The following is a 10,988-nucleotide window of genomic DNA, read 5'->3' on the forward strand; positions in this document are numbered from 1 at the left end:
TGGACTTCCCCGGACTGTGCGAACGTCTCTCACAGTCACGTGATGACAGCTGTCAACCAACACTTCAGTTTCAGCAAAATAACTACCTTTGTACAACAGCGCTTACGTTTCCAGTATCTTCTAGCGTTTTGGACTTGCCTTATAAAAATAAGTAGAAAAGAGAAAAATGAAAGTGCTAATACTAGTGTACAGTATTAAATACCAGGAAATACAAAATACTGAGCAAAAGTCACCGAGCCCACCAGAAACAGCAAACACACTCAGCCTCAGAGACCAGATCTCGTACGTTGTGCTCAACTGTGAGGGAGAAAAAGTTAAAACAAATGAAATGCTGAAAATAATTCATCAGGAGTGTGTTTAAAAGACAAATTCAGCCAGGAGGGGAAAATGAGATACTGGCTCACATACGGCCACGCTGAGCTGAGCAAATGAACGTTTAGGGCTTGAAGTTTAATTTTATTACGTTTATTGTCTAATCCACGTGTTTAATCACATGGTGGGGAGGGCGCAGCTCAGGGGTGGAGTCCGAGCTTCGCAGGTGCAAGGTCCTGGGCTAGAGTGAGCCTTGACCCAACCACTGGTGTGCTGGTAAGAAGAGGGAGCTTGGACACAGACTCACAGGAAGGAAGGCCCGTGAGGATGCGCGGCGGCGGGAGGGCTGAGAGCAGCAGGGCCTAGGGCAGCGGTCAGAGGCCTGAGAGAGCACTCGGCTCTGCCCACACCTTGACTTCAGACTCTGGCCCAGGACCCTGAGGGAACAAGCTTCTGGGCTCCACCCAGCTGGAGCTACTCTGTGACAGCAGCCACGGAAACCAGGAAACACTCCCCCGGCGTCTCCTGAGCGCGCACTGTGCTCCAGAGCCCAGGATGAGCCCAGCCCAGCATCCCCCGGCCCGGCCCAAAGCCGCACCAACACACAGCCTGGGGCCTGGCAGGGCCCCTGAGCTTCCATGCTGGGGAGACAGAGCCCCACAGCCCGAGGCCAGGCCAACCCCGACCTCCACACCCTCCCCTCCCACGGCCCCTGCACGGGGGCCCATTTGCCCCTTTTTGTATCAGAACAAAACGTGTGTCCAGGACGGTGAGGTGGAAAGAATCCCACTAGTTCAAGAAAAGCTTCCCAGGACGCAGTGGTGGAGGACCCGGGAGGAGGTGGGTCCCCAAGCGGAGGGTGGTAAAGGTGTCCCCCCTCCGCCCCCACCAGCAGGGGCCTGGCACGCGTTACTGGGCCCCCAGCCACCCTGCGCACGCCCACAAAACGAGGCTGCCTTCCCGCACGTCAGTGAGAACGGGCATGGGGAGCTCGGGGAGGGGGGCCATTTAACAGAAAACCTCAGGCTACAGAATAGCACATACAACGTGCTCCGATTCCCATTCAACGGTTTTAATCTGGAAAAAAACACCAACAGCACCCCAAAAAAACTGCTGCTCAGTCATCATCCCTGGAGATTAGGAACAGAGAGATCAGAAGCCTTGATTTTTCCCTTTCCTCCTTCTCTACCATAAATTTCTTACTGTGAGTACGTATTACCTTTAATTTTTAAAACGGAGTAAAAAGCACTATCTAGTCATTAAAAAAGAATGAACGTGGTAATTCAGTGGGCTGTACACTCACGATTCGTGCACTTTTCTGTATGTGTTTTATACCTCAATAAACAGGTGTTTTTTTCCTTAAATGAGGTATGTGTACGTGTCCAGACATGAAAAGACTCCCCAGGTATATTAAGGTCATCAGATGTGCAGAGTATGGAATCCCACTGACATAAAGACCGCACACACGCACAATCGGACAGGAAGAGACGTGGACGGACACACCTCGCGCTTCTACAGTGCTGAATTTTTTTTACAACCAGAATATGTTTAGGAACTCACCTTCAAATTTACATTCTCTTTAATTTTTTAAGTAACAACAGTCCTCAACCCCAGCGGGCTGTTTGAGGTTTACAGGGTAATGGTTAAGTGACACTCATGTGACATAAGAAAGTCATTCAGCATCTCCGGGTTGTGCTGAGGGTGGGCTCTCGTCCCAGCCCTGAGTCGGGAACAAGGTGACCTCAGGGGTGGTTGGACACGAGGACTGAGCAGTGGTCAAGGACGAAACGATGAAGAAAGAAGAGGAGGCCAACAAAGCCTGCAGCACCGAGCTTGGCAATAAACAGACTTCTATTTTAACTCTGCTGCTGGAAACAGCAAAACGGCCCCCTCCTCCCAACCCCCCTCAACTTGCTTGGGTCCCAGGTGGGTGGTCCCGCCCTGTGCGGTGACCGGAAGCCCAGCTCTGGTGGAACGGGCCCGAGACTCTCATCCCTCCTCCACCCTCCAACCACACCCCCACCCGGGGCCACATGGCACGGCCCGTCAGGGGACTCCTGGATCTCATCCCACTTTTTTTTTTTGCTATCAACTGCCTTGCTGGCCGCTCCTGTGTGCTGCCCCCCGACCCAAACATCCACTCTCCCTTGACAGCCGCACAGGAGAGGGCCTGAGTCCCCGCATGGCCCCCACCTGCCCTGGGTCCCCACGCAGACCTCTACCCGGCCCGCAGCACACCCCCTGCTCCTTCCCTTGGGGGGACACCTGGGCCCCACTGAGTCTGGGAAGGACCCTCGCTGGGCTCCACCCACAGGAGAGCTCGGAACAGACGCTTCAGGCCCCACAGTTGTGTCAACACGGCCCCCGTGCCTGTGTGAGGAGCCTCGGGGAGGGCCGGACCCAACGTCTCAAGTCACTCAGCCTGACCACCGCAGGCCCGCTGCACCAGCCCCTCGGGGACCGAGGCCACCAGGGCCCGTCCTGCCGGAGCACATCTCGGGGGGCAGTCGGGCTGCTGGGGCCACCCTAAGAAAAAGCCGCAGACTGAGCCCAAGGTATGCCGGGGCTGGTGCCCCCAAGGCCTCCCTCCCTGGCTGGCAGATGCCATCTTCTCCCCGTGTGCTCTCATGGTCCTTCTCTGTGCATCTGTGTCCCCACCTCTCCCTGTGAGGACGGCAGTCAGACAGTGGATCTGGGCCCACCCTCGTGAGCTCATTTCACCTGAACCACCTTTCGAAGGTCCTACTATCCCCAAACCCAGTGAGGTCCTGGGGGCAGGACTTCAACCACGGATCTGGGGGACACACTCAGCCCCTCATAGTCAGCGCTGACAGACAGGATGGAGGCGTGACTGTGGAGAAGCAGAAGCACGCCCAGCACCTGCAGGAGAAACGACTTCACCTGTGTCCCCATTCCTAGAACACCCCGCCCTTCCCTGGTCTCAGTCCTGAGATGCCAAGGTCCAGCCCACTTCTGTGCTGAGGCCTGATGCTCGTCTCCGTCCCAGGACCACTTCTCTCTGGTCCCACACGCAGAGCACTGACCAGTGTGCCCCACAAGTCCTGGGTGGCTGCCGGTGCCCGACCCATCACTGCACAGGAGGCCTCCTCTCGGTCACTCCCCATCCTCACTGCCATCCAGGGGCTCCACCCGCCCTGCTGGAGGTCAGGGCCTCGGACACTCTGTTGCTTTCCCGCCCAGCCCCTCAATGCATCAGCACCACTGCAGCTCAGACACCTCTGCTTCCAGAAGCTTCTGAAGACCCGCCCAACCTCCTTCCCGCCACGTGCACGCACACCCCGACCTGGACCCTCCCTTGTCCTCACCCCAGCCCCTGCCCTGACACCTAGCACCTTTAATGACCCACCGGCCCTGCCACCGTGTTATCCAGGCATGTCCCCCACATGGCTGACACACAAGTTCACAAGTGGAATCTGCAGCTGGTTTGCCCGTCACTATCCGTCCGGCAGCCAGGGCCGCGCCGGGCCCCTAAGAAGTGCTCGATGACAGCCGTCGGCCAACGGGAGAGCATGCGGGTGCGAGGCGCTGCGCCAGCCATCCCCAAGCGGTGCCTGCTGAGCGCGCTCACGCGAAGGCAGCGGTGGCGTGGAACGACTGAAGAGCACCCCCCGCAGACAGCCGTGTGCACACACACACACTAGATCCTGGACCACGGAACCACACCTAGAAAGCAGGCGCTTAATGATCCCACCAGGTTATGACGCTGCAGGAACCACTCACACACGTCCCTGCGTGACTCTGCACGTGTGTATAAACCCGCCTTCTGCAGGCGCTTCTCAGCCCACAGACACGGCCGCATGCGGCCACCGCTCCCTGCACCTCCTCCCGCGGCTCAGTCTGGCCCCAGACCAGCAGGGATCCTTTACGTGGAGCAAAGAACGGACGGCTTTCCACAGTGATGCCAACCCAAGACTTCTTCATTTCCTCATCCGTGTGAGGCAGGAAACACTAAAATTCTGGGAACAAGATGTGTGTCACACATTGGAAATGTTCCTATCTGCTGATAACACCCAGTTTCCCTCAGCAACACGCGTGAGGAAGCCACATAGCGAAGATCTGACGGAACATGCCCCCAGAGCCCGCAGCAGCGCCCCCGAGATCCGTGCCGGCTTCCCGCCACATGCAGGGGCAGCGCTCGCACGCGGGTCACCGGGTCGGCGGGAACAGCTGAAGGAGGAGGCCGCACGGCTGGGGTCCACGATGTCACTCTCCTCTGGGGACGCCCCAGGGACCAGCTTACAACCGCCACACACCTCACTCTTAAAAGGCACGTTTTCTGAAATCCGCTCATTTTTCAGGTGCTTGGACTGTTTGTGCAGCCCTGGTTGTTCCGAATATTTGAAAGTAAAAGGTACCAGAAGCTGCTAATGAGAAGTCCTTTTACTTAGACTCAGGGAGGGAGACAAGTTCTTTTTATACTCAATGCAGCATCTGCATCAGCCCACGCTACCCAGCAGCCTGCGTGCTGTTTGTCTCCACTCCCCCCTCCCCCCAGGCAGCAGACGTTGGCTCCCTTTGCATCAGCCTCAGTGCTTTACCCAGGTTATCAGGCTCAAGCTCAGGTGAGCTTCCTGACAAGTCACTTTTTTATGCTAAAGAGGAAACATAAAGCAAATGAGGGAAATCCTATCAGCCAGGAAATCAGCACCTCCGCCACCAAGACCTCAGAGCAATTCACCCAAGGGAAGTGAAGCTTCGATTGGGGCGACGAGCCGCTCAAATAAGGAGCATTCCAAGCATCACGCCTGAATTTCCATGTCAGAAAGAAAAGGTAAAATTCAAAGGACATTAAGCTGAATGCCTGCGCCCTCTTCTTAAATTCCTCTTCTTCAGAAACCAAACACTCACCGCATTCCTCACGACAGGTAAGGCGACGTGTCAACAACTAAGGCACTGCTGCCCACAGCCGGGAGCAGCACTTGTCCAGCCCAATTCGCAAGGAAACAAGACCCCTCCAAGGATGTCAGCCTACTCCCTCATCACGAAGCAGACCCGGGTCGGGCGTCTCAGAAACGATCAGCTCAAGATTGCTGGTTCTGAGGGTGAAGCCCATGCAGACTAACCAAGTGAACTCCCCCGAGAAAGTAAACACAAGAGAAGCCCTAGAGGCAGGCCAGTTCCACAGCGTGGGGCTTCAAGGTGCAAAGAAAACCTCCGGAACTCAACAAGTTCCCTCTATCTTAAAAAAGAAAAAAAAATAGATACGAATCAACTGACAGCCTGGGGATAAAACTGTTTTCCAGGGACTAAAGCACTTAACATACTTTACAGCTGGTGACGCAAACACTTATTTGTAAAAGAGGAGCTTGGAAAGGAAGCAAGGCAATGACCAGAAGGCAGTTACCCTGCTTGGCTCCCTGGTAATCTGTGAATTTACACCATTTAGTGCCATCTCCGTGGGTTATTCCTGTATCACAGGAAAGAAGTCAGTTTTGAGCGTTCACCACAAATACTTGAGAAAAATCTTCTCATCCAGATTAACTGCTCTTTAAAAATGGATTTAATCAGTTTTGCCAATTGCCAAAGTTGTTTCTTCCAGCAAACATGGGATCTTTTTCATCACCTAATGTCCATAACTACTTTTATTTTTGCAAAAATTAGTACAGTATGTCTTCCTGGGGTGCCATCACCCACAACATCATTTAGGTTTATTCACAACACCTTACCTTCTAGAAATTTAAGTTGGGGTAACTGTCCAAATATTTAGCCTCACTCAGAATTATTTCTGCCCGAAGCCAAAACCTAAGAGAAATCTTTGTGATGGAAATGTTTCATTTCACCGCCTGTGAGACCCGACATAAAGCAAGCCCGATTCTCTGCTGTTTTCGCACAGCGCTCAATGATATTTTGTTGCTACAGCAACAAAACTCTGCTACCTGTGGCCATGATTTGTTAAGAGCTCCTCCAACCAGAAAATTCTGGGCTGTGCATTCATAAAACCCACAGAAGGGCTCCAAGCAACACAGAAATTAAAGCTTGATTTCCTATGCATGATTTACCCACACACGTACTCATAACACGGATACATGTAAATGGACACATACACACACAGTTATGACTCTGCCGACTCCATCAAAAAGGTAAAACCATGCCAGATTTCCATTTTAAAGTGTGCATTTAAAAAACTGCAGTGTTTTAGATTCACTGAATAACTGCTACCATTTCCCCAAATTTATCTTAAAAGGCAACAGAGACCAACCATCTGAGGAGAACGTTAAGAACAAGAAAACTGATTATTTATATCCGATCTCATTTCAAAAAGAAAACAGAATTTCCTGAGGCAGAATTTCCTATCTGTTCCAGTCAGCGTGGCTCCCTGAGCCACCAGCTGACTGAGACAACACCAAGCTAAAGAGTAAAGAATGAGCGTGGTCACCGGTCCCACCACACGCCCCCGCGGGCTACTCACCCTCGCCGGGGGGCTCCAGGCTTGTACCCGAGGCTGCGGTCCACCCTGGGAGCTCTGGAGATCTTTCGAGCCACAACTGGCCCCAGAGCTGCTCTGAGCCCTTGCCGTGTTTGCGCAGTTGGTGCCCCCGCCCGCCGCCGGGCCAGCCTTGCAAGGCCTCTGCTTGATGCCGTCCAGAAGTCTGACCAGCAGGATGTTGCTGGGAAGCTCCTCTACGCCCGCACCCACCAGAGTCCGGCACTCGGGACATCGGAGTTCGTTCCGGGAACCCACGATCCCCAGCAGACACCGCTTGCAGAACGTGTGCTGGCACGGCAGGACCTTGGCAGAAGCATCGAGCCGCTCCAGACACACGGGGCACTCCAGAAGGTCCAGCAGGGCCGACTCATCCATCTTTACCTACTTCTCCAGGGGAGAAGCTCCAGCCACGGGCACGGTCGTGTGCATCCCTGAGAGTGCCTCATGTAACACCCATGTCAGACGCTGCTCTGCGTCACCGGGGCCGGGGAAGAGAAGACAGAAAAGTAGTATTACCATCCGGGGAGAGGCTCCCAGAAGAGCCAGCAACCAAAACGTGCTCAACAGCGCTTCCTCTTCAGAGCGGAGCCTCGCGCCGGAATATGGTGCCTGAACTCCAAAGTCAACAGCTCAAAACAAAATAGGCTTCCAAGCCATTAAGAACGAATCCCTAAGGATACCTAGGAGTTCGCTGGGCAGAAACAGCCATCAGGTAAATATAGGATTCTTGCAGTAAACAGGATTTAGGAAATGCAGGAAGACCGTACTTTTGCCAGCATGCAAAGTGGTATCTGGTGCCTTGCCAAAGTCCTCGACTCACAGGAAGAGCTGAACGGTGACAAGTTAACATTTCCTCTACCTGAAATCCCTTTTAAAGCCAACAAAGCTCCCACTACGGAAGCCACTTCAGTGGTTAAGGAGCCAACCTCATGTGATCCACTTGTGGCAAATGACCCCAACATTAAATACATATGCTTCTTCACTGGTCTTAAAAACAGAAATTTTTAATCTCGCCCAACCAAGACCGAGATGAAGGTCGACAATGCTAAAGGATACACTGAAGACCAGCCTGAAAGCAGCTCAAATAAAAAAGCACCCTTCAGGGCAGCGATTGACAAACTCTGAAACGATGTGCGAACAGCCTGTGCTAATCCCATTCAGAAAATCTGGCAAAATTATCTCCCAAAGAATTTGAGAATGGAATGCTGGACTGAGAACCCTGAGCACAATTAGAAAATGGGGCCATTCAGGAAAAAGCGTTTAGACCAGAGCCTGCACCAGCTCTCCCCACCCCCCAGTTAAACGAAGACGTGCCCAGGAGAAGCGGGCGATGGTGTGGACGCGGGCAGGAACAGCTGCCCCTGATGCTGGGGCGTGGGGCGTGGGCCGGGCCGCCCCTCTGCGCGGCAGGTACTGCGGGCCCGGGCAGGGCTGCCGGTGCGGACTCGCCGGGGGCCAGGGCCAGGGACCGCCCTCCTAGACTCCCGGCCAGGTGCCAGGTGCGGCCCTTGCAGACACCCTGGGGCGAGGTGCCAGGGCCAAGTGCCAGAGGCCGCCCCCGGATACACCCCGGGGCGGGTGCGGGAGCCGCCCGCGGAGACACCCCTGGGCCAGGTGCCGGGGGCGGCCCGCGCAGACGCTCCCCGGGGCTGGTGCAGGGGCCGCCCGCATAGACACCCGGGCTTGGTGCCGGGGGCTGCCGGCGAAGACCCCTGGCCCGGGCTGGCGGGAGGGTGGGCAGGGCCGGGCCAGGTAGGGGGGAAGTCCATCCGCCTCCTCGCCTCCCCCCCGGGCCGGCCGGGCACGAGCCCCAGGCCCGCGGGAAGTTTCAGGGGCTCAGCAACGCCCGCAGCCGAGCGTGGCGAGTCCGCCCGCCGTGCGCCCGAGGCGCGCGCCGCCGCAGTGACCCGGGCCGGGCCGCCGGCTCCAACGCCGTCCGCGGGGCGCGGGGGCCCAGGGCTCTGGGCGGGGGGCTCGGGGCCCGGGGCCCGGGGACGAGGTCCTACCTCCGCGCGGCGGCCTCTTTGTCCGGACGCCCCGCGCTCTCCCGCTCGCCGGTCTCGGACGCCGCGGCCGCTCTGGGCTCCGCTCGCCGCCCGCGCGCTCCCGCCGCCACCGCCGCCGCCGCCGCCGCCGCCGCCTGCCGGGCCCGGGGAGGGGAATGGACGAGCAGGGAGGGGAGGGGCGACCGGGGAAGGGGAGGGACGAGCGGGGAGGGGGAGGGACGAGCGGGGAGAGGGAGGGACGAGCGGGAAGGGGAGGGGCAAGTGGGGAGAGGCGGGGCAGGGGAGAGGAGGGGCGAGCTGGGAGGGGCGGGGCAGGGGAGGGGCGTGGCGGGGAGGGGAGGGGAGGGTCAGGGGGAGGGGAGGCACAAAGGGAGGAGGGGAGGGAAGGCGCAGGGGGAGGGGGGCGCAGGGGAAGGGGAGGGGCGGGGGAGGGGAGGGGCGGGGGAGAGGAGGGCCGGGGGAGGAGGAGGCGGAGGGAGAGAGGAGAGGAGGCGCAGGGGAGGCCTGCACGCTGCAGCACCGCCCCGGGGCCGCTCCCCACCCCCCGCCTCCGGCTCCGGGGCGCTGGCCGGGGTCCTAGAGGAGGTCCGGAGAGGAGGGGAGGGAGGGGCGGCCTCCCCCGAGGACCCAGGAGGCCTCCGCGGAGCCCGGAGGGCGGTGGGGGACGGAGGAAGAGCCGGCCGCGCTGCGCCCTGCGGAACAGGAGGGGCGCCGCCCCGTCCCCCGGACACAAACCCGAGCGCCAGCGTCGGGACCCGGCCTGGGATCCGGAAGGCGGGACGGGCGGGAGGTCAGCCTGGCCCGGGGACCCCGCGGCCTCTCTCCGAGCACCAGCCCCGCGGGCTCCGATCGGGTGTCCCCCGGCTCACACCTGTAAACCGAAAGGTCCCTGGGAAAAACACATTGTCCACGGATTTGGGAGTTTGTTTCTCAGGCTCAGTTTAGAAGGAAAACGAATCAAAATGTTGTCGTTGATCTCAAAATTGTCATTTTATTTGCATTTACCGTCTACTTAACAAAAAGTTATCCCAAAGACCCGTCCTCAAAGGTGTGCAGAAAATAAGGAGACTTGGTGACAGATACCCCTCTGCAAGAAACCCCTGCCCGGCCACTCACCGGCCTGACACCTTGAAGGGAGTCCAGTGACCCTCCAGTCCCCAGCCAGGGCCATGGCTAAACCGTTCAGGACAATGAGAATCACCGGGTAAGGAAAGGCTGCAACAGGTCCCGGTTCTTGCCCCTCTGTATGCAGTCACCGTGGTGCAGGTCTGACACGCAGTGATTCAGTCTCGCTGCAACCCTGTATGTCTCCCCTCCTCAGCTTTGCTTGGATGGATTAATATGGGGACAGTCAGACTGTAGCAACAGAAACCATAGCCCACTCCCCTCCATGAGAAGTGAGCAAACACAGGTGCACTTGAGCTGAGAAAGAAAAGGGGAGAAATGATCGAAACAGCATTTTTCAGCCGGTAATCTGCAAACACACACCCTGAAAGTGACTGCTTAGCCCATATGCTTCGGCTTCTGGAACTGCGCAGGTGAAGGGGAGGCTGATCGGAAGGGTACAGTCAGTAAACAGATAAATACATGCCGTTTACAGTTATTAAAACCAAAACTCAAATTAAGTTCACGTCATCCCCAGGTCACACGAGCAGTCATATTCGACCAGGACAACCTCAGGTCTGGATTCCAAGTCCAGTTTTCTTCCCACCATCCCCAGGACCTCTGGTTCGCAGGTCACCTCAGGCAAACCTGAGTGCACTGTTTCCTCTCAAGGGAAAATGGACACTTGATCAGGTAATGACTCTGGAGACCAAGGAACAATTTTTTTTTATTTTCTTCTTATTTGGGTGCTTGTCTGTTTGTATTTGGAGAACAGTGCACGAGGCCCTGGGTGGTGCATCTATTAAAACTCCTGGCCAGAAAATCAGTATTCACACCCATTAGCAAAGAACTGGAGGCCGTGTCGGGGGCTGCAGGCATGAAAGACGTTTCCAAGTCCCAGGGGTGCTCCCTGGGACGTTGCTCAGCTCTTCCAGCATCCCCGGGGCTCATTCACTCTATTTTTTAGAGCACAACTCTTCTATTAGCCTTAATTACTCCAGCTGTAAAGTGAAGTTTTAAGCAAGTTACTTGAACACCTTGAGCCACCTTCCCTCTGTCAAATGTACCTCGAACAAATCGTACCCCTCTTAGACTGCTGTTGGAGGGTTTCTACAAGA

At 56.6% G+C, this 10,988-nt stretch overlaps 1 protein-coding gene across 2 annotated transcripts in view; it reads right to left on the reverse strand.

The window, feature by feature from the left end:
* The window catches only part of SH3RF1 (SH3 domain containing ring finger 1), a 108,332-nt gene extending 99,425 nt beyond the window's left edge, over positions 1-8,907 (reverse strand). Inside the window, exons 1-2 of one of the 2 annotated variants that reach the window (XM_074355639.1) lie at positions 8,767-8,907; positions 6,743-7,230 (exon numbers count right to left, since the gene is read on the reverse strand). In XM_074355639.1, the coding sequence (XP_074211740.1) occupies positions 6,743-7,135 (393 nt within the window). In that variant the 5' untranslated portion in view covers positions 7,136-7,230; positions 8,767-8,907. The remainder of the gene's footprint in view (positions 1-6,742; positions 7,231-8,766) is intronic. The other variant, XM_074355640.1, reaches the window with a different exon arrangement.
* Between the last annotated feature and the right edge of the window lie 2,081 nt (positions 8,908-10,988).

This window comes from Camelus bactrianus, chromosome 31, assembly GCF_048773025.1.
Source record: "Camelus bactrianus isolate YW-2024 breed Bactrian camel chromosome 31, ASM4877302v1, whole genome shotgun sequence".
NCBI lineage: Eukaryota > Metazoa > Chordata > Mammalia > Artiodactyla > Camelidae > Camelus > Camelus bactrianus.